General features: G+C 44.0%; 2 protein-coding genes across 3 annotated transcripts; both read right to left on the bottom strand.

The window, feature by feature from the left end:
• Positions 1–957: 957 nt before the first annotated feature.
• Positions 958–10,732, bottom strand: GPN2 (GPN-loop GTPase 2). 2 transcript variants are annotated; one of them, XM_079986274.1, is made up of 7 exons: positions 10,581–10,654; positions 9,863–9,908; positions 7,818–8,255; positions 5,937–6,093; positions 4,626–4,786; positions 3,112–3,242; positions 958–1,673 (listed from the first exon to the last, which is right to left on the bottom strand). In XM_079986274.1, exons 3-7 carry the CDS (start codon positions 8,232–8,234, stop codon positions 1,601–1,603), a joined length of 939 nt encoding a protein of 312 aa, XP_079842400.1. In that variant the 5' UTR covers positions 8,235–8,255; positions 9,863–9,908; positions 10,581–10,654; the 3' UTR covers positions 958–1,600. The 2 variants fall into 2 exon arrangements, with proteins under 2 accessions (XP_079842400.1, XP_079842401.1); XM_079986275.1 differs by lacking the exon at positions 9,863–9,908 and having other exon boundaries at positions 10,585–10,732.
• A 2,031-nt stretch (positions 10,733–12,763) lies between these two features.
• Positions 12,764–20,062, bottom strand: GPATCH3 (G-patch domain containing 3; the record flags this gene model as incomplete). Its single annotated transcript, XM_079986130.1, is given in 8 exon segments — positions 12,764–13,060; positions 14,749–14,876; positions 15,155–15,276; positions 16,558–16,617; positions 17,559–17,739; positions 18,836–19,263; positions 19,694–20,050; positions 20,053–20,062. Coding segments are annotated over 8 exon segments (1,500 nt in total). The 3' UTR covers positions 12,764–12,846.
• Positions 20,063–22,671: the final 2,609 nt, after the last annotated feature.

Below are 22,671 nucleotides of genomic sequence, written 5' to 3'. Positions count from 1 at the left end.
GCTTCCTTTCCCACTATAGGTGTTAAGTGATTTAGCAAAGTTTGATAATCAATTATTGCTGTGGTCATGGTGCTTTTTTTGCTTTCTTTAAAGCTTTACCTAGTAAAATTTACTATAACTGTCATAGATTTTATTTTGCCTTATTCTATTCCTTTCCATCTGAACTCACTCTTCCCATTCCTCTAGTTCATGAAAGCTTCTTCTGTACAATTTAGGCCACAAATATCTAAAAGACTGCCTGCTTCCCTACAGACCCCATTTTGAGTATTAATACCAGCAGAGCCCTCTTGGTAATTCTACCACACACAGATGTTTGGTGGTAGGAGTGGTGGCTCAAGAGAGAGCATTCTGTGGCAGATCCTAGGTTAAAGAATTCCCTCCCAAAATAGTCGTGTCTGGCTCCTTCATTATATAGTTTCCATTGAATCCTAAATATATACCCTCTTTACCCTGGCCTTTGACACTTGAGAAATGTTTGCAGGACCCACTCTATTTCTGTGACTACAACTTGTTATTAATTGCTGTTAATATTAAATTTTACATGGCTACAACTAGCCCTGAGACCTTATGGTAAAGGGTGAGTAAGAAATTGAACAAAATAGTAGTAGTAGCAATAATGATATATTTAAAGGTGTCTTAAGTGTACAGTGGTACCTCAGGTTAAGTACTTAATTTGTTCTGGAGGTCCGTTCTTAACCTGAAACTGTTCTTAACCTGAAGCACCACTTTAGCTAATAGGGCCTCCCCCTGCTGCTGCGCCGCCGGAGCACAATTTCTGTTTTCATCCTGAAGCAAAGTTCTTAACCCGAGGTACTATTTTTGGGTTAGCAGAGTCTGAAGCGTATGTAACCCGAGGTATCACTGTATATTGTTTCTCTTCCATGCAGTTATTGTGGGTGGAGCAGGAAAGCAATGCTCATACGAAAAGAAGAATACCAGACGTGGATATGGACACACAAGTATGGAGCACAGTGTATTGGTTGAGCAGTCCCTCCACCAGAAGAAATCTCCTAGAAGGCCAAGGCCAAAACCTGACATTTACCGGGGGGGGGGGGTGTCACAGCAAGTGGAGTCAGGAGGCTTTGAGGGTGCTCCTGTCCCTAGTGCCCGGCATCACTGCTTGTCATCTCCCCACTTTGAAATGCCAAACAGAGGCAGAGCATTGGCGGCCGCAGAAGAGAAGACAGTCAAGCTCCTATGCAATTGTACAAAGTTAACAGAACTCCATGCTTCTCAATAAAACAACAACAGAGCGGTCACACTGACAATCTTTGGTGCAAACTTCCTTTAGGCATCAGACATCTATTACTTTTGCCATTTCACCGGTCATCTTCTGTGCCTCGCAGCTGCCCATACCACAGCTCACTGCTAACTGGGTTTTTTTGGTGGGGAGGCCCCCCTTTGTCTCAAGCACAGAGGCTCCCAAATACACCAGAAAGAAAGTTATTGTGTGGGAGGAACCTAAAGGCCCAAGCTGCATCTTGGTAGTCCATATCTTGCAGGGTACTTCTTCAGTTTCAGGTTAATACACATGGGAAGCCAACTTGGATGGGAGCAGCTGTCCACCTGCAGTGGCCTGTTTACAGCTGCAGCAGGCATGCTACACGTCCATGGTTTCCTGCTCCACAGTTTTCTCCTGCGGCTGCACATACTTCTCCTGGACTGCTAATGTGCTGGTTGTATGTGAGTTAAGGGGAAATAAACAGCAAGTGGTGGCTGATGTGTATGTGTGAGTGTATCAGTGAGTGAGTGAGTGAGTGAGTGAGTGAGTGAGTGGAGCACTGATCTCTGTTTGACTGCTAGCTGACAGTGCAATTAATGTGAGGACATTCCATCCAAAAGGTACAGTATTGGAAGCAGCAAACAATACAAAAAGGAATTTGAGCTCCACGGAACAAGAGTGGGAGAAGCAATTTGTCTCGATCAGAGGTGGCTATCCGGCAGCCCTCAGGCTACGTCCAGCCCACAAAACAATTTTATCCAGACCCCAGAGGTGCTCAGATTTTAATCAAAGAGTGGTAAAAAGTTTGCCCACAGCTCATAAGAAATTGTTTTCAAAAGATACGAGAAAGAGAGTCAGTATTACATCATCTTTGGGCTTTTGCTCTGCTTACTGCCCTAAGGGTTAGAAACTTACTCGTAAAGCCTAATATCTGACCGGACATGCAGAATATGGAGTAATAAACCACAGCTTATGGATTGCATCCATGCTGGCAATCTCACATGCAGGATGCAGGTGGTGTATCTTGGTGCTCCAGTATATCAGCCTGGTATCACCTACATTGGTTCTACATGTATTAATTCACAAAGCCCTAAAAAAATGGGTCCAAAAGGCCCTTAAAGACTGCCTGATTCCTTACTCTCTACTTCAATCATGAAGATCCTTCAATGGGGCACTTCTGGTGGTTCCTCATGCCTCTGAGTTTTGGTTGGCCTCTACTTAGGGACTGGGACTTTAGTGTGGCAGGACCTGCCTGTGGAACTCCCTGCCAGTAGAGGATCATCAGGAATCATCCATACCTTTTTTCAGATGTCTTCTGAATTCAGGTCCTGCTTTGCTTAGACAGGCCTTTGCAATATGTTTTTTTTTTTCTTTTTCACCAACCAGTATTTACTGATGTTATAGTGAAGTTTCAAATGATGTTGCTTTCACTGATTTTATTATAATCTTGCATACTGTATACTGCCTTGATTAAATTGTATGAAAGTGTTGATTATAAATACTTCAATAAAATAAAAATAAATAAATGCTATCGATATTGTCACAAATATAGCTTATTTCCACAATCACAACACACCTTTGAAACTGGGCTGGAGTTGCAGAAACAGGCTTATTCATGCACACTGTACAGTTTTGATTCATAGGTTTATACAGTACAGTGCTTCAACAGCTTTATACTATGAGGCAGACTATAAATTTGTTAAATGAATAAAATAAGTAAGTAAAACTTCCATCTGATCAGCTACCAGTGCCAATGCTAGTGTAAACTGACCCTCAAAACTGCAATATGGTTATGGGCATGAAGCTTTCCTTTAGATGATTATTTCTTGGGATGCATAAATAAGACTCAGCCTTTCTGCAGGGAAGGGGAACACAATAAAAAAGGATACGATGTGAAGTGGAAATCAGCTCCCACTGCTGCAGACATCAGGGCTTGAAGGCTTCTGTGCTCTGCGTCTCCAAAGCAGTAGCCATTGGCTTTGTCCACCGCCTGCATCACACGCTGCATGCTCTCCTTATCCTAGGAAAATGACAAGTTAGGGGCCAAAATTAATTTGTCTTTCATGTTCCATGCCAGTTAACACACAGCATGTACCATCACTTGATTCCTCACCACTTGTGATTTCTCATCACTTGGGACTCCATCTGGTTTGGGTCTGATGAGATACAGAAGTTCTAGCTGTGGATTTTGAATTGTAGTAGCTCATTCACACATGCACATTGCCACTTGGTGCTGCAATCATCAGGTGATGAAAGAAGCACATGTGAGGTGGCTTACAGGCAGACTGCAATCCAAAGATCATCTTTCAATATTCCTTTCCATTTCAGCACTTTTTTTTGGTTCACTTCCAGTTTAGCTGGATTCCCCATTAAACTTCCGTGATTCTTGCTCTAATATAGGCACACCTTTCACAGATAAACAATGTCACATGGTGCTTCCTTATATGTATTTTTAAATCTTTTGCCTGTTAGTTCCATGCCGTATTAACAGATGTTTTCTTCTCAGAATAACTGAGCGTAAATACACATATTCATTTATATAGCATATTAATACATGTGGTGGTTTTACTTTCCTAGTGACAAATAAAAGCAGTCCAGCTCCTTTCTATATTTTTAATTCTCTTTGATCCTTTCAGCATCGCTCTCCAATCTGGCTAGTATATGCAAACGCATTGACAAATTATCATCTGTTTCTTTACTTTCTGGAACATAATTTAAGCAAACTTCCTATTTTAAAGTTAGCGTATAGCAATACTTAGCATTATTAAATAGTGCTTTAGAGCACAATCAGATATACTCAGGTGCAAGCTTCACTCAGTGAAAGAGGGCTTTCCTTCCAGGGAACTGGGCACAGGATTGTGGCCAGTATTTGAAGGCAATTACAAACATTATCTGAATACTTTTTACAGTGGAAGTGGGGAACCCATGTCCCTCTAGATGTTGGTGAACAAAAACTTCCACCATCCCTGTCCATTGGCCATGCTGGCTGACGTTAAGGGGAATTAGAGGCCAACAACATCTGGAAAGCCACAGGTTTCCCACTCCTGCTTTACAAAAATCCTGAGTCTGAAAGACAGAAGCTTGCTTAGATCTACCAAGTGAGCTCATGGTAAAGGCAGGATTTGAATTGGAGGACTCCTGGCTTCCCAGTCCAGTGTCTTAGCCACTAAACTATATTAGCCATTCATTTCATGTAATTTAATGAAACACATTATTATTTAATGCTATAGCAGCAAATTACAGCCAATATCTGAAATGTAAAAGCCTATAAAATCCAGATCCTGAAAGACGTTGTTTACATTTTCCAGCAGGAAAAGGAAGTACTCCAAACCGAACCTAAACTGAGCGGCTGCCAGCTCCCCAAATGTCAATTATTACTTTCCTGCTGATTTGGTTTAGCTACCTGGACATTGAGAGGAACAAAGGAAACCAAGCTGTAGTCTTCAATCACTTCCACAAGCTTCTTGTTCAAGTGTTGATAGTTCTTGAAGAAAGGATCTGTAGCCAGGTGATCCACTAGATAGGACAAATCAAGAACCTCTGTGTAATAATCGAGATTGAAGGCTGCAAGACACACAAAAAAAAAGACAAGTCTCTAGCAAATTCAGGAACAAAAGGTGCAGATAAAGCCAAATCACATCACTCTCTACCCATAGGTTTACAATCTAAAATAGGTATGCTATGCCTATATTAAAGGCCATTAAAGAGTTGGCAAGCCCACTGGAGATCCCAGTCTCCTGTTAATGCCAAAAGAAAGTGGCTTCCTAAATATATAAAGAGCTGCCTTGGGAACCTGGGATCCTGCAGACATTGCTGGACTCCCAACTCCCATCAGTCCCAGCTTGTATGCCCAATGATCAAGGGTGATGGGAGCTGTAGTCAGCAGCACCTGGAGAGTCTCAGGTTTCTCTTCTCTAATGTAGTGACTAGAATCTAGCCCAACAATGGGGAACATTTAGGCCCCCCCCCCAACACTGCTGAACTACAGCTCCCATCAGCCTCAGCAAGCATGGCCAATGGCCAGGACTGATGGGAGTTGTAATTCAGCAATATCTGGAGGGTCAAAGGTTCTGCACTCCTGGGCTAGCCCACAGCTGTCTTCTCTAACTGGCAGCTTCTCTCTAGGGCAGGCATGGGGAATGTCAGGTATGGGGATCAAATGAGGTTCTCCACGTCTCCTTATCTAGCCCTTGGGGATCTCCCAGGCCACATTCTCTCCAAAGCCACATCACTCAATAGCCTTGCTTTGCACTCTCCTTGTGTGTTTTTGCCTGACTAGAATTGGCCCTTGAACTCTGACAATGCTTCTTGCTTGCCTGGATGGAGGATAGGGGTGTGTATTTAAGTATGTGTAGAAACAATCCTATTGTGCAAAGATAGAATTGACGTTCTTCACTCTGCTCGCTTTTGATTCTTGCCCATCCACCACTAGTATGTGGCTCCTGGACGCTTGCTTAGAAGGGTATGTGCCTCTCAAGCTGAAAAAAGTTCCCCTCCCTTGCTCTAGATTAGAGGGCAATTGTCTTTTCCAGAACCTGCTGTCTCCGTTTCTTTTCACTGGAAAGGTAGTAACCAAGCATGTAGGGCAGGTGCTTTAACTGAATTATGGTCTCTCTCAGGCTACAGGATCTGATTATCCACAACTTCTCACTGTCATATAGTAAAAGGTTACATCCGTCTTCCCCTTCAAGGACCTCCTACTGGTGGCTCGCACCTAGTTTCCCATACTGCTCGATTAGGTCCATTTTGGAGAGGACGTTGATGTGGGGTAGCTCTACGTGCAACATGGTGGAGAGGGAAGTGCAGAGAATGGAGATGAACTTGCCGGGGTCCGTACAGTAATGAGAATCCACTAAATGGACAGCTGCCAGCTGTGCAAAGAAGAAACAAGAGAAGGATGAGAATCAGTGTTGTGTCAAGTCTGGGACATCCTGACAAGTTAATGGGAGACAAGTAATCGCTTAAGGCAGGGATGGGGTACATGTGGTCCTCCAGAAGTTGCTGAACTACAACTCTCAACATCCCTGATTATTGACCATGCTGGCTAAGGCTGATAGGATTTGTAGTCCAACAACATATGGAGGGCCAAAGCTTCCAAAGTCTCATTGTCTGATGCAACTGATAAATATAAGTAATATTACATACTGACAGTAGTACCTGTTTAGAAAAACCATTGTAGTGGAAGTTGGGTTGCTTACAGAGTAAGTAAAGAAACAGCCCTCTTTCCCCTCTAAAAGCACATAAACCAGCTGCATTGAAGCCCCCCACCCCCACCCCAGAATCTTGCAGGAACATGATCCTACCAGAGAAGCCAGGGATTGAACCTGCAACCATTGGCATGCAAAAGAGATGCTCTAGACTGAAACAAAGCCCTTCCCCATGTAAATCACGCTCCATCGAGTTTACCAAACAGCAGGGTGGGGTGGGGGGAGGTTATCCTATAATGGTCTTTAGTCTACAGCTAGACAGCAGCAAAAAAGAGGCAACTGCACCTTAATCAACCAGAGATCATTATTTGATATTTATTATTGTTTTCCATGAGGTGACTGGTCTGTTGAACCTAGTGGTGTTCAGAGAGCAGCTAGAATGGGTTATCTCTTTCCTGACATAGAGGTTCCATCTTGTGCCTCCACTTATTCAATGCCTATACAGTCTCTGTGTAATATTATTAAGAGGTTTAAAGCCAAGTGCCATCATTACATTAAAATCAGAGAGCTGTACCTTTTCATTTTCATCTGAATCAGCAACTTTAGTTCTGATACTTCTCTGGAATCTGAACACTATAGGAGGTTGGATGCAATTAAGCCAGCTTAAGCTAAATCCAGACATGGTGGGTGGTAGATTTTTTAAAAAAAATCTTCATAAAGTGAAAATGGCCATCCAAACTGAAATAGGGAATACAAGAGCCCAGGACACTTAATCCTAAAGCCCAATTCATACATGAATCTTTATAGCATGGTAGCCAGTCAAAAACACAGCTGCATGGAGGCATCCAAGCTATTCAGATGACAAACCACCCCTTCCAGCTCAGGCAATTTTAACCAATCAATACAATCCACAGAAATAGTTGCAATTGTGTAGTTTGAACTGCCTGAACCATTTCACTCAAATGGCTTGCCACATGAAAATGAGTTGTAAAAGGCTACTATGCTACATAGAGCTAATGTGCACACTGGAGCCAAATCTGGCTTGCAGTTTGGCACCAAAGGATGCTCTCATTTCCAGTACCCATTTTCCATGCAAAATTCTACCACCTAACATTGTTTTATTTTTCTGTACCAGGGGCAGGAGAACTTTTTCATCCTGAAAGTGACATTCTCTTCTGGAGGTCACATGCCCGGGGCAAAAGTGGACGGAGCAGCAAGTGTGACTTTTACCTTGGTGCATTAGGCTAGTTTCAACACACTCTCACCCACCCTCTCCCTTTCCAGGCATGCAAAATACATTATCAGAATTCAAGTGCACATTGCCGCCAAGCAAAAACTGTAAAAGAAGCTTGAAGGACAGGTGGTGAGGGGGTGCGGTGCAGGGAGAGCCCCAAGGGCCAGATACAAATGCTTGGAGGGCTGCCATCCCTCATCTACACCAACCATACCCTGAAGTTCCACTTAGCAAGCTGAGCAAAGATGTTTCTCAATGAACTATGATGGGTGCAAAGCTCCACTTGTCCCGGGCAGTCAAATAAGAAGTAATGCCCCTTAAATTGGGCCAGTTTCTCTTGCAGCCAGTCCAAGTTGGCCTCCAGATACTCCATGCAATAGATCAAGCCACCGTTGGGTCCCAGTTTCAAGTTCTCCATTACATCGGCCAAGGTGATAAGTTCTGAGATATCCACAGCGCACTGGTAAGGAATCCCCTCATTGGCTGGGTCCAGGTTCACTACAGCTACTTTGCGCCCAATGGCAGAAAGAAATTCCTGCATGCCAAGACAGTAAGTTGTTTTCCCTGAACCAGGAGGCCCAATCACTGCCTGACCAAAGGCTACTGTGGACTGCTTCTGGCTGTACGACATGATGCAACTTTTGTTCTTTTTCTACAAAAAGACAGCAAAATGTCAGAATATATGGACCATTTCACACAGTATTTAGGAAGCAAACATGGGTTTGTTATCAAGCATATTCTCAAGGAAAAAACTGATCCAATTCTGATCCAGTTGGTGAGAGTACTTCCATGACACCATGTTTGCTACATTCACAAATTAAGGGCACTTCTAAAAAAACAACCCCAACAACTGAAGTGTACAACTGAAACAAAAATATTTCTAAGGTAATATCAGGTAACTACTGACTTACAGAAAGACTGATACAGTAATGAGAGCAAGGGCAGCCAATGTGATGACCTCCAGATGTTGTTGGACTACTACTCCCATTAGCCCCAGCCAGTATGGTCAATGGTCAAGGATGAGGGGAGCTGTAGTTCGGCAAGATGTGGAGGGCACCGCAATGGCTACCCTGGATTGTAGTGTTAGACCAGGGATGTTCAGATATCTGAATTCAAATATCCAATTGGGCCCCAAAGCAGTTGATTCTTACTCTGACACTGTTGACACAGTAACTTCCTCCACTACACCTGAGGCAGCAGGATAGTTTAGTGAGACTAGGACAGACCATGCGGTCAGTACACATACAGTTGTTAAGTCCTCCAAAGGAGCAGTATTGTCAGGGGAGCTTTGGAGGAGGAGCTGCTGGAGGGAGAGACTGCCTATGCTGCCCCTCCAGCATCTGCTGCCTGAGGCAGCCACCTCATTTTGCCTAATGATAGAGCTGGCCCTGCCAGTACTGAAATAAGATTCAACTACCAGTCCAGTCGGTACTTCATGTACTTCTGTACATGAAGAGGGCAGAGTGCACCTTGTCCTGTTGCCTCAGGCAGCAAAATATCTCAAGCTGGCCCTAAAGGTAAAGGTAAAGGTACCCCTGCCCGTACGGGCCAGTCTTGACAGACTCTGGGGTTGTGCGCCCATCTCACTTAAGAGGCCAGGGGCCAGCGCTGTCCAGAGACACTTCCGGGTCACGTGGCCAGCGTGACATCGCTGCTCTGGCGAGCCAGAGCCGCACACGGAAACGCCGTTTACCTTCCCGCTGGTAAGCGGTCCCTATTTATCTACTTGCACCCGGAGGTGCTTTCGAACTGCTAGGTTGGCAGGCGCTGGGACCGAGCAGCGGGAGCGCACCCCGCCGCAAGGATTCGAACCGCCGACTTTTCGATCGGCAAGCCCTAGGCACTGAGGCTTTAACCCACAGCGCCACCTGTGGCCCTAGTACTGTGCTATTCTGAATGAGAGTACTCCCCTATACTGGTGTTTTCTGCAGGAGTGTGCGAAGCTCCTCTACTTCTAAGAGGCTTAGTGGGGAAATGGAGAAATGAGGTGCAATTTGAATAAACTGCCTCGGCCCAGAAGTCGTGCATTTTATGGCTAGGATGGGCTTGCAGAGTTGTGCATGTGGTTGAGGGGCAAGAACTCAGAGCTGTGCCTGGAAAGGAACGGCATTGTTAAGATAGGAGGGCTCCTTTCCATCAATCAATCCCTTCTACGCTGCCCCTAAATAAGTTGGGGAAGAAATAAACAAGGACACAGAGGGGGCCAGGAGAGAAGGAGAATTAAGAAGCATTCAGAGCAAGCGCAAATGCGTCTCTCACCTCCCGAGCAACTGCAACACGGACTTTTTTCAACAACACACCTTGACTCTATGTCACAGAGATAGTAAAAAGGTTAGAGTGATGCACAAAGTCTGAACATCGGCAAAAACAACCCCCAGATAGCCATAGCCGTAATCACTCCACTCATTAAAACAGTCTAACTGACTTCTGGTTCACTCAGGTCTCCTCTGCCCACCTCTCCATGGTGGCTGTCAGAGCTGCCAACTGAATTTATTGGGGAAACCTCTGATTGTATGGAGTGACCAGTGTGCCTCTGTGCCACCTCACACAGCAAACTCAGGCCTTGTTTCGTGTGGGAAATGTGGTTTACCACCTACACTTCAGTTTATTTATTATTATTTTTGCATTTCTTTTTCTTGTGGCATTTAAAATTGCAATGTGTGTCTACGGAGGTCAACAGAGCACGAGGTTTCTGCATACAAGAGGCAATGCATTTGGGTGACAGAGAGAAAGGGGGCCCTTTTTCAAATCAACATTTTTCAGACAACATAAACCCCAAATTAGAAACAATTCCACTCTTTGCTGCTTCCTTTGTTCCAGGGTTGATTAATTGGGGCTTAGGCTTTGGGCATGATTCTTGCATTACAGTCGGACTAGATGACCCCCGGGATCCCTTCCAACTCTAAAGTTCTATTCTATGATACTCCGTTGACTTCTACGGGCAGTTGCCAATGGATACTCCGAAAAAAACAGAAACAAACCTGGACGGTTCCTCTGCGGGCAACAGGATGAGCTTCTCTACAATTTTCTTTCTTCTATGGTACAAGCAGCGTCGCTTTAGTGCTTGGCGCCGCCCAGGCAGCTTTGGTCGCTCCGCTGTACGTTCTTATTTCAATCCGGAGGGGAAAAGGAGTGGGAAACGAAGGTTCCGCACGTATTTTTTCGAACATGGGACTCCATCCTTATTAACTAAGCGGCGAGCGCCACTTGGAGGACAGACGTTGACATGACTTGTGCTTTTGGCGTGCTCTCTGAAGACGAAGGTGGGGCATGGCAGCCATTATAGAGCGCGTAGTAAAAGCCGTGAAGTTTGGAAGGAGTTGCTATCCTTTGTTTACTGGAAAATGTGAAAATGATGAAACCAAATGGCATGGCAATATGTTGCATTTCCAAACATTGTTTGGGTAACCAGTCATCCTCACTTCAATGTATTCAACCCCCTTTCTCCCCACTCTCCATGACCATTCGGTGGGAATAATTGTATTCCAATAGGACACCTTTTTGAGACCAGTGGCATATTTGGGAAATGCAAGACACTCATGGGCACCACCAAATACTTACATCACATGGGAGTGGGTGGGATTGTGATGCTCAGAACAGGCAAACAGGCAAAATATCTACTCTCTCCAAAGCCAGTGAAACATAATGAAAAAGCAGGCAACACCTCCAGAAGAAAAACCACTGGGAAGGATAGGTGCCCAGGGGCACACCATTGCAGACCCCTGAAATAGGCACTCTGTCATTATTTATGGCTACATCCTTGGCTTAGGCAGGGTTGACTTTTTGCCAGCACTCACTAGGGCTTAACCTCCAAATTTGCTTTGGAGCTGTGCAGAAACTATGCAAATAAGTGCATCTAAGCATGGGTTGAATGTCTTCCCATCACCCTGGTCAGTCATGTGCAGAAATGGCTGCCAGGACCAGTATGAGCTGGCTTTTGAGGTATATTTGAAACCCAACACTTCTCATTTTAGAAATTAAGCAGCGGGTGAAAGATACAGACATTGCCTTCTACAACAACATTGGAATTATTGTCTGCAAGCTTTAATCATTGGTCCTGATTTAATCATGCAAGATAAAAGCCTTGCCTGTTATTTTCTGAAGCTCTACATATGTCTTGTTATACTACAGTGCAGGGGTTTTTTTATGCTTTGCAAGCTTATTTCCCAATAAATGTTTTCTTTATTCACTAGTTAGCACCAGCTGTGTGTTCCCCTCTCCACACACAAACAAGGAGCAAGTGCAAAATGTTAGTGGGATAAACATAATAGATGTGTGGGGGCGAGAGAATCTTGAGCTCTGGAATGCAGAGCAATTGGTTCAAGGCTGAACTCAATAAAAACACAGAAATGCACTGATTAGTGGAAGGTGAATTGACACGCATCTGATCCATAGATCATGTTCCAAAGTGGTGAGACCTGTTGTATGGAAGAACTTGACTTTCTTCATAGAAGTCCAAAGGGTTGTTGGCAAGGTCAAAATGAGAGCAGCAGCACACATCACGCAGGCCACTTTGAGGAACTTGAAGGGCAGGATAAACCATAAAAACCCATTAAAGTTATCCATGGTGGCTTTAGGATGCTAAACACCACCCAGCACAGACCTGGAGCAGGGAGACCTGGCCTCAAATTACTCCTCAAATATGGATCTCATTCTTTGAGTGATTCTACGATCTCATGGGGTTGTTGAAACAATACAATGGCAAAACAATGTGTATGCTTCCTTGAAAGAAGTTCTAAGAAATATTATAGACCACTTTATTTTATTACTCCCAGTCCAGCAAGGTTAAAATCGCACCACTGATAAAGTTGTGGATATTTCTGTATTTATTCATCCAGGAGTCCCACTTCTCTCTTCTCTCCACAGCAACAATATACTCATCCCCCCCCCCGCCCCCCGCTACAAATACTGTTTTCCTCTCCTATTTCTTGCTAGGAATGGTTCTCTGCATTAGAGCAATGGAGCATGGAAGACATTATTCTTGATAAAGGCCATTGGTAGCTAAGCATGATGTAACGCAGCACAGATCTTGTGGCAACCCAAAAGAAACACAAGCAAGAACCCTTTAATTTAGCTTACAAGCACCAGGATGCACTCATATTGATTAAAAAACACACACTAAATAATAAATACTAAACATTTTGCCCTTTATTTGGCAACTTTTGTTAATGGAAAAAAAATTATTTGCAAAAGCAAACATTGCTGCAACACAGTCCGAAAGCCATTCCTGGCTAGCAGCCCCTTCATGAGGAACTGGAATTGTGATGAACACCATGCATGGCATGGCGAAATGCCACATCCTGGCGATGCTTCATACTGATTGGTAGCTGGCGCCGGAGCAGCTGCTCTTCTGCATCCACAGGATAAGGGTCATCATAGATGGTGGAGATGAGGATGCTGTTGTCCCCACGAGGCTTCTTGGGCTTGGTGAAAGTCTGGAGCTTCTCACCATGGTACCTACAGAAAAGCAATAAAAGGAAGAAAGGTTCCATCAGGCACAGGGAGAGAGACTGGACTGCAAAGCCTCTACATCAGCTTTGCAGGAAAACCACCAGGCTCCTCCTCCTTTAGTTATCGTCTATAGCAGCCATTCTTGTCTGTGAAGCTGTAAGACCTGCTCCCTGCCATGCAGGTCTTTTCTCACCTTTGACTGGGAGGGCGGGGCCCTGGCTGACTCCAGCTACGAGGCTGCTGAAAAAGCCAAAGACTACCTTGGCTTTCTCTTACTACAGAACCAGATCATCGAGCCTGAGCTTTTACAGCCATCACCTGCCATGAACTACCACCAGAAGGATTGAAAGCAACAGCAGCAGTTTTGCTCTATAGTTATATTTATTTGCTTGCCAATTATGCTATTTTAAAAGTGTGTTTTATATTTGACTTCCTTTAGTAATGTTTCCTTTTGAAATGTTTAAAGTTTTTTTGTTAACTTTGCTGCATTGAATGTGCATTCTGTAGTTGACCTCCTTTGTAATGTTTTACTGTGAAATGTTTTAAGATAATCTTTTAGTTTTCTGTTAATTATGTTGCTTTGAATGTTTACTTTATATCTGACTTTCTTCTCTAATGTTTTATTCTGGATTGTTTTATTTGATGTTTTAATGTAGGTTCTAAACAGCTTTGAGATTCTTTTCTTAAAAATATAAAGCAGTACAGTATTGAAATGAAATGAAAAATAAAAATAAAGAAGAGGGGTGATTATGGGACTGCAGGGCCTCTACATTAGCTCTGCTGAAAGACAAGTAACTTTTGACTTCTCCTCTCCTAGAAACACATGCTGCAGGTCATTACAAGAACTCTAAAAAAGAGTGCACTGAGTCGCTTTTCCAGTCCCTTTGTCATTTACAGGGTACATCTGAGGGCAGGGATTGTCCTATCAACCTCTGTAAATTGCCCTGGGAACCTTTTTTGTCTGAAGTGATATTAAAATGCTTTAAACAAAGTCTTCAGAGACACAGCAGAGTGAACGGGAATTTAATTTGACCATATGTTCGTGGAATCCATGATCAGAATTTAAAAGATGAAAACTTTGCTCAGAGCAGCTGCAAGATGAGCAAGAGGCTTACTAGCAAAGGTGTGTTAAAAAACAAAACACAACAGGTCTGAAGAAATGTTCTTGCTTTCATTAAAGATGTCCATGGGGCAATCGTTCTGAAATGCTGCAGACAAGGAATTCCTCACTTGAGTTATGATCTAAGTGTTTGGCTCATGGGAGGGCTGTGAAAACAGACTGGAAAACATGGAGGCAACATTTGCCCAAAATTCCAGTGTTTTGTGTTGAGAAGGGGAAAGGGGTGAGAAAAGAGCAGAGTTCCTGGGTCCTAGGTGGCTGCCTGCTCTTACCACCATTTCTAGTCACTCTCCCTTAGCCAGTGTACTGTAGTGGTTAGTTTTGAACCAAGACTTAAAACAACCAGGTGCAAATCCCCCACAACAAGTGTCTCTTAGCCTAACCTATCTCACAAGGTTGCTGTGAGGATAAAAGGGGGAGAGGAAGACCCATACATGCCACCTAGAGCTCCTTCAACAAAAGGTGGCATATAAATGTAATAATAAATAAATATTATTATATTTATTTATTTTATATAGGTGGGGAGGCTGAATGTCTCGACTGCATGTATTCTAAAAGGACACTCTTCACTTACCCTAAGCCCCTCTTGCATTTGGGATTCTGGCCTTCGTTGTCTAGTGCTTCAGTCATCCCTGAGTTGCTGCTTCCCAGCCCAAGACCCTCAGTCCAGCCTTGCCTCTCCATCACTTTCCTGCCGATACCCTGGGGAGGAAAAAAATATGTTACTTCAGAGATTCTTCTATCAATTCCAGAACAAAGAGAGCAATTGCTGAGGACACTTAGCACCAGAACCAGATTGAGAATGATTGGCACTCCCCCCAAAAAGGCCATTATCAGCAGACCCAATACAGCACAATAACCCCCTACCCTTTGTATTAAAAGTACTAATGCAGTTCAGATCCCCAGGCTCTTACAATAGGGATTTTTCAAATCAAAATAAGTTCAGATGTTTCTATGCTCTTCCCTTTTTTTATTCTTACCTTGGTGTATTTTTCAAAGTTTCCAATTTGTTGGCTCAGAACAGACCCATCTTCCAAACCATCCCGGAGTCTCTGCTCAAACCGCATCTGGACCAAATCCCGAGCATCCTTGTCACCACCATCTGGAATGAATGGAAACCCTGTTATTGTCTCCCCGTGAAGAGCTGAGCTCAGTGGCAGAACAAGTGTATGCAGAAGGCCCAGGTTCATCTCTGGTTAAAAAGAGAGCAGGCAAAAGGTCTGGGAAAGGACTATAACAGAGACCTCGCAGAGCCACTTCCTGTCAAGCAGATAGTACTGGGCTTAGGTGGACAAAGAGCCTGAGTGTAAAATAGCTTCAGATGTTCATAGGTCCAGAATCTCTTTTTAAAGAGAGAGACAATAAGAGCAACCACCACAAATTCTTCATTGCAGCTTTGCCACCTTAATATAGCCACCGCATTTTTTAACTGTTTCTGTTACTGTCTGGTCTATGACCGAAATAAATATTGACTGATTGATTGAACTGTTTCTGTTATACTAAGCGCTGCTGATTTTATGTTAGTTGCCTTGAAAAGTGGCATATAAACGTTTTAAACAACAAAAGGCATTGATAGCATAAAGAGAGTCCTTCCCCTCTCAGTCATCTTTAGCCTTTGCAACCACAATGAGAGAAATAATAGACTAATACCTGTTATGCTGGGTTCAAGTAAAAGCTTTGCAGATTTTACTAATCTGGAACAGTTTCACTTGCTTGGGAGGAAGTGGGAATCCATTTTGGGGCGAATTTGTTGTCATTCATTTTTAACAACCAAAATTATGAGGTAGGCAATTCTAAACAGGGCTTGGAAGGGGTGGTGGTGAAGAAAGGAACTGGTTCCTGTTGAGAGGTTGGAGTAGGAAGGTGCCAACCAGAGTAGAGGAGTATGTAGGATGTTGCAAGACAACCTGCCACCCTTCAGATGCTGCTTCACTACAATATCCAGCACCCATAACCTGTGGCCACACTGATTAGGGCTGATGAGAGCTGTAGTCCTACCTCTGGAAGGCACCAGACTGGGGAAGGCTATTAAGCCCACATACTGGGGCAGGATGGCAGCTATGAAGATTTGTCATACTATAACTAACACTTGAGCAGGTTCTCAGAAATCTGACCACAGCACAGCAGGATGACTAACACAAACACACACAAGCCCCAGCACCTTGAATTGTGTCTGGAAGACTGAAGGGTGCCAGTGGAAATGCTGGAGCCCTAGTGCAATATGTTTGTGATGCCCCATGTAGGCCAGGAAGGCAAGCCAAGTAGTTGCAGAAGCTAAAGCTTCCAAAATGCATTAACAGCAGCCTCAAGTACAGCATGACACACTAGTTTAGGGCTGTGTCCATTCCTTGCATCACAGATCAACAGCCCTTAGCTCAAATACCTTTATCATAGTAGATGCTCATGTCCACGTCCCAGTCATCCGCTGTCTGCTCATCAAAATCTGCCAAAAGAAAAGTTAAGACATCAAGCAAGCGGTATTGGCTCATTGCAGATGAGTGTTACATTAAGATCATCCTCCCCTTTCCCACATTACAATCATGCTCCTCTTCCACACCGAAACACCGCAGGATGAATTCTATGCAGGACATGCTGAACATAGATCTAGAGTTCAGCATCCTAAAAATCTCAGCATCGTTCCTCCCCATTCTTGGCTTTTGTACAGGGATTTATTCCAGGACAACAAGCTCTCACTAAGGCTGCAATATTTAGAGATGGGGAGAAAGCCCTCTCTTCAGAGAGCTTACTGCAGACATAACTATTAACCCCAAATGTAGCTTTGAAGATTCCCCTTATAATCACCATGACCTAATCTATTAGGTCCTCTTGACCACTTCACCAATTTAACAAACATGCTGAACTGAGGATAGAACTGCCCTGGATAATTCTTTGTAGGGCCTACTGTAGCAGCAGCAGCAACAACAGGGAAAAGAACCCTATTCTTGCCAGTGCCATCTGGGTTTTCATGCTCCAATTTTAGGACATGGGGAATAAAGGAAGAGCGGAGGCCTCGTGCACCAGGAAGGCAAGTAAAAAAACACACAGTGGTCAATGAAAGGGAGCAGGGAAAGATATCAGTGGACTTGGACCATTGGAAGATAAACAACAGAACAGCAAGAGATATCAGGGGAAGAAGTGAGAGACTCCAGTAGAGAGTGAGACAAGAAGTATGCCAGGAAACAGTATGGCTATGTTCTTGATATTTTTGCACAAAAGTGTCTCAGACCAGTCCCGAGACATTTTCATGTCTTATTAATGAGGGGCTTTGCAAATTGTCTATCTGGAGATGGGCCATGAGTTCACAAAGACTACACTGATGCACACTCTATCCCAGCTCTCAGCAACAAGGAAGAATCAAACCCAGGATGTGTTGTTCAGGGTTACCTCCTTCTTCTTCTTCTTGCCAGTACTGTGCATCTGTGTAGAAGACCAACCCAGAGCCCCCCTTCTCCCACTTCAGTTCAATCTCCTCCTCAAACAAACGTTCCTTTGTGCGCTCCTGGCTGGTGACATCCTCATGCAAAGCCTCGTGCCGCTCCCACTCTTCGCATCTGTCATCATCATCCTGTAGCAGAAAGGGAGGTGGGGACAAATACAGCAAAGGTTTAGGCCAGTTTCCCCTCATTGCCCACTTCCTCAGTTTCACTGGGCCTGGTTGTAATAAGCTCACTGCTAAGGGCCTGCTCAGACAGAACTCATCTTGAACTTCTGGAGATGGAGAAATTAGGAGCACAGAAACGTAATAGACTGGTTTTTAGAAGCTTATTGTATGTATGATTATGGACCCACTATAGTTCTGCCAAGAGCCTTCATTGTAATGGGCACTGTTTTTACTGTTTTTAAACATTTTTTATGGTTTAATGAATGCTATAAAGTTATCATTATGCACCCAGCCAATGGATCCAAAATGTGGAGAGATCTTTAACAGGCAGTAAAAAGTTTTTAAGGGACTGGAACCAGGTAGTAACAGGATCCGTTGGTCTTCTCATCTCTATTGTTAGTATCTTACTTGCATTCTTTTACCATAGTTTCCTCCCGTCACTCTTTTCTCTACCATGCATGTGTATATACAATTTGCATCTTAAGAGACCATAGGTTCCTTTAGTGCAAAGCAGTCACCCTTGGCTGTGGACTAATATTCATATTAAACCAGTCAACCCCCACCCGCTTGCCATAGCCTCAGTTTGGTTACAAAGTATTTTCCAGTTAAGCACCTAGCCTGCAGTGTGATGGGCTAACGGAACTATACAGTTAGAATAAAAGCAAGCTTGGCAGAATGAATAAGGGGGACATTACAAAATGTCAGAATTAACAGTTTTGATTCTCCCAGAAGATCTGGGGATTTTGAGGTTTTAATGAGTAAAATAAATTTTTCAGCTAGAGTACAAGAATTCCAGCACAACTTTTCTACCTAACATTATCATTATGGGTAGCTGCTACCCTGAAGAATGGGAAAACCGTGATTCAAAATGCAGTCCATAGGCTCATTTGTGTGGGTCATATTAGTTTTCAGATTCATAAAATGACATATTTCCCAACTTGTAAGGATGAATAAAAATTAGCACATTTCCTTCTTCCTTACAAAATAATATAATTACATCTCTAAAATATCTATAAGCACATAACATGACATTGTGTAATTAGGGGAAAAAACTACTTACATTATCCAACTGAGCTTCTGCTTCACTCTCGAGATCATTCAAGTATCTCTCTGCCATGCCATTGCCTTGATTGGCCGTGCTCACTCTTGATAGGTCTCCCCCTTCTGTTATCTCCTCTCCTGAAGCTGTGTAAACTCGTTCCTCTTCTACAATAGTCTCGGTTTCTTCATATGAAAATGGTACATTTCCATACCTGCGAGAAGAGCCAGTTCTGGGAAACTGCAACCGCAGCTTCTTGATAGCACGAGAAGGCATCCTGCAGGCTTTAATGAGATCTAAAAAGACACTCAAAGGAGTTCCCACATTCCCACAGGGCATGAAAGATGGTGGGTTTAGTTCAGGAAGCCGTTTTAAATCATCCTCCGTGAAAGTTTCATTTGAGGATGTGCGGAGCTCCTTTTTAGTCTTATAGGAGAGCGTTTCAGCATCTGCAAAAATTATAAACACAGGGGGCAAGAAAAATCACTTAGCAGTAATCCTTGTATTACATCAGTATACCACTTACGTATCTTTGCTTCAGCCTCATTCTACTCTCCCCAGCCAAAAGGAACAAAGTGTTTCCCAGAATGACAGCAGAGTCCATCTACTACAGCAAACACACATGAAAAGTCTTATTCTATTTACAAGCCTAACAGTTCTAACGTGGCAATAAACTCTAGTGGGCTAAAGGCAAATTCGTTAGATACATAAAGACACCATCTCAATGACTTGTAAATAGGGGAGAAAATGAAATCAATGGGCCCAAAATGCTTTAAAATGCAGTAAGTGCCATCCATAATGCTTTTATTCAAAGCTCGAATGTATCAAAGGTAAATACAGTGACCACACCCAGCACCTCTCCTTCTTGCCTCTCAGTACCTTTGTCAAAGGAAACCCGAACCCTTCGTATAAGGCACCGGCCGGGCAAAGTCTCTCCCTGCGCGTCGATCCAGCGCTTTCCCGAGTACATACGGACCAAGCGGCGGGACCAGCCGGGCTTCACCGCCACCAGGCAGCAGCAGGTTGGGCCTGGCCGGGAAGGAGCGCTCGGACCCTCTATACGTTCAGGGCGATGGCGGTAATGGAAACAGAGGAAGCCACCGGCCTCGATGAACTGGCTGAAGTAGAAACGGAGATCGGTGGAGCGAAGCTGGGCCGGAACGCAACTGATAAGGCAATATCGGACGCCAGGCTGGAGGGAAGGTTTGTCAGTGGTGGGCACCGCCATCTTGAACACCGGAAGCGCATCACGTGAGACAGAGCCGGCGTATGACCGTGTCAGCGGCGCAAGGTAATGGCGTCACGCCAGGCTCCTTTCCCGACGATGCCAATCATAGACTACAGAGATGAAAAAGGCTAGGCAGTGTTAGAGTCACGTGCCAAACATAGACGTGCCAATGGATAGAGCGACCCACTCTCAGGGCGAACGGAATTTGGGTTGTATGGTCTAGTCTCTATGATCCTTCCTGCGATTCTAGAGATATTGCTTAGTCAGCGCCACCCGCTGGTGGCCAGGACGGAGGGACTTCGAGCTTGCTCTTTTCATAGTCTCTATGGTCCTTCTCCAGTTAACCACATGATCTTGAGGCTGAAGTGTGGCAGCCGCTGGACCCTCTTTGCGTCTGGCGTCAACCTTTTAAACTTTCATATTGGAGCTCTAAATGGTGGCTGCTACGCACAATTTTTTTTGTCCTTTTAGCAGCTGCGAGACAGGCTGAAATTCGACAGGTGCAGCTTCCCTTCACCCTCATCATGGGAAATGGTGCAGCTGTTGAATTCCTGCCTATAAATAGGCACAGGAGTCCTGCCACGATGACGGGGGAGCATCTCATAGTTCATTTTAAAAATATAAAACTTCTACTGATCATATTCCTGGGTACAGATTTAATTTTGTAGGGAGTGGGGAAGAAACTACCCAGTCATTCCCTGGCACATGCTTATAAATTAGAACTAGGTACACTTTCTTTTTCATAGTGTTAGCGAAGAAGCAAGAAAAGCATGGCATCTTGCCACTTCTTGGAGGGAAGTACAGCCTGCTAAATAAGTGTAGAACTTTAGCTTAAACATATGCCAAACACTTAGAAAATACATATTTTTACACTTACAAACTTGAAATTGAGTTCCTGCAGGTCACTACTGTGCAGTCAAACCTCGGCTTCCAAATGGCTCCATTTTGGAATGTTTCAGCTCCCGGACACTGAAAACCTAGAAGTAAATGCTCCAGTTTTCAAATGTTTTTCAGAAACCGAATATCTGACATGGCTTCTGCTTGAGTGCAGTAAGTTCTTGCAACTAATCGGAAGCCACACCTCATTTGTCAAACATTTTGGAAGCCAAACAGGCTTCTGGGATGGATTACGTTTGGCAACCGAGGTTTGACTGTATATGGTAAGGTTACGTTGAGTACCAAGGGCAGCGAGTTGGCATTCTACTAGTCAAATTGATACATAGTATCCTTAAGGGACGTGGGTGGCGCTGTGGGTAAAACCTCAGTGCCTAGGACTTGCCGATCGTATGGTAGGCGGTTCGAATCCCCACGGCAGGGTGAGTTCCCGTCTTTCGGTCCCAGCTCCTGCCCACCTAGCAGTTCGAAAGCACCCCTAAGTGCAAGTAGATAAATAGGTACCGCTTTATAGTGGGAAGGTAAACGGCGTTTCCGTGTGCTGCGCTGGTGCTGGCTCGCCAGAACAGCTTCGTCATGCTGGCCACGTGATCCGGAAGTGTCTCCGGACAGCGCTGGCCCCTGGCCTCTTAAGTGAGATTGGGTGCACAACCCTAGAGTCGGACACGACTGGCCCGTACGGGCAGGGGTACCTTTACCTTTACCTTTATCCTTCAGAGACATTCAATATGCATCTGCAATGGAAACACACAATGAAAAAATTGGGTGCCCCCTTGTACAGCTGGAAAGTACACAATATGGGAATGGGAGGAGATAACTAGGCTACTCTACCTGTGCTTGAGTGTGGGGATAGGTTAGATGCCACCGTCATAAATGATATGTCACCCAAACTGCTTAGATGTATCTGTGCCAATACTGTGCTGTTAGAATCATGGAGTCTCTCTCAGCGTGATTCATATAGGATAGCTCAGCACATGGTGATATCATCTTTTGTTGGAAATATAATCACTACAGACAGACTCTCAGGAGACATGCAGAACCTGGCACCCTCAGCTGTACATATGGTCTACTTTATAATGCAATCAGGTTGTGTTATGATTTTTGATAGAAAAGGAGACGGTGAGCTGATTTGCAGTCATGTAGTGTGGACAAGCAACATGCTGTAGTCAACTATGGTGTCTACCGATGAACATTTGGTGAAGGATTTGGGCAGCCTAAGTGGGACATTTGTGGATGATGTGTGAATTCCAGAACAGACATATATTGCTCTAAAATTTGATAAGAAACAGATTTGGATACAATATCTTTATTATCCCTTGGTGTTAAACCATTGATCAGCCCAAATCCCTCTAGTCTTCAAAATGACACCAGCAATTGTCCAAACTGCAAAAACATTTTATTCATTGTTGAGGTGTTGTTGTTTTTTAAAAAATAATAACTTAGCACATCTTATTTTTACACACAAATTACAAGAAAGCATCCATCTACAAAATACTGACACCAAAGTTTATGCCAAGATGGTCTCATTCCGTGTACTACAAACTGGAGCAAATGGGCACTACATGTGAGGGTAGGCTGGAGTCTAGCGAAATCAGGGAGGGCAGCTTTTATATGGATAGTGTGATGAATAGCAGGCAAGAGGAATTACGGTTTCTGAAAGCTGTTCTGAATGTCGTGGCAAGCAAAGGGTGAAGAGAAATAGACAGAGCCACCAGTCACAGAAACTATGTTCCAA

This window comes from Podarcis cretensis, assembly GCF_951804945.1.
Source record: "Podarcis cretensis genome assembly, chromosome: 8".
Classification (NCBI taxonomy): domain Eukaryota; kingdom Metazoa; phylum Chordata; class Lepidosauria; order Squamata; family Lacertidae; genus Podarcis; species Podarcis cretensis.
The sequence above is the reverse complement of the archived record's forward strand: the minus strand, read 5'-3'. Positions and strand labels throughout refer to the sequence as shown.

Excerpts from the sequence above, each read along its gene's own strand:
- GPN2 (XM_079986275.1), bottom strand. The coding sequence starts at position 8,234 with ATGTCGTACAGCCAGAAGCAGTCCACAGTAGCCTTTGGTCAGGCAGTG. Across the intron at positions 6,094-7,817 it reads TTGCTAAGTGGAACTTCAGG|CTGGCAGCTGTCCATTTAGT; the intron begins GTATGGTTGGTG and ends TTCTTTGCACAG. Across the intron at positions 3,243-4,625 it reads TTGTTCCTCTCAATGTCCAG|GATAAGGAGAGCATGCAGCG; the intron begins GTAGCTAAACCA and ends TCATTTTCCTAG.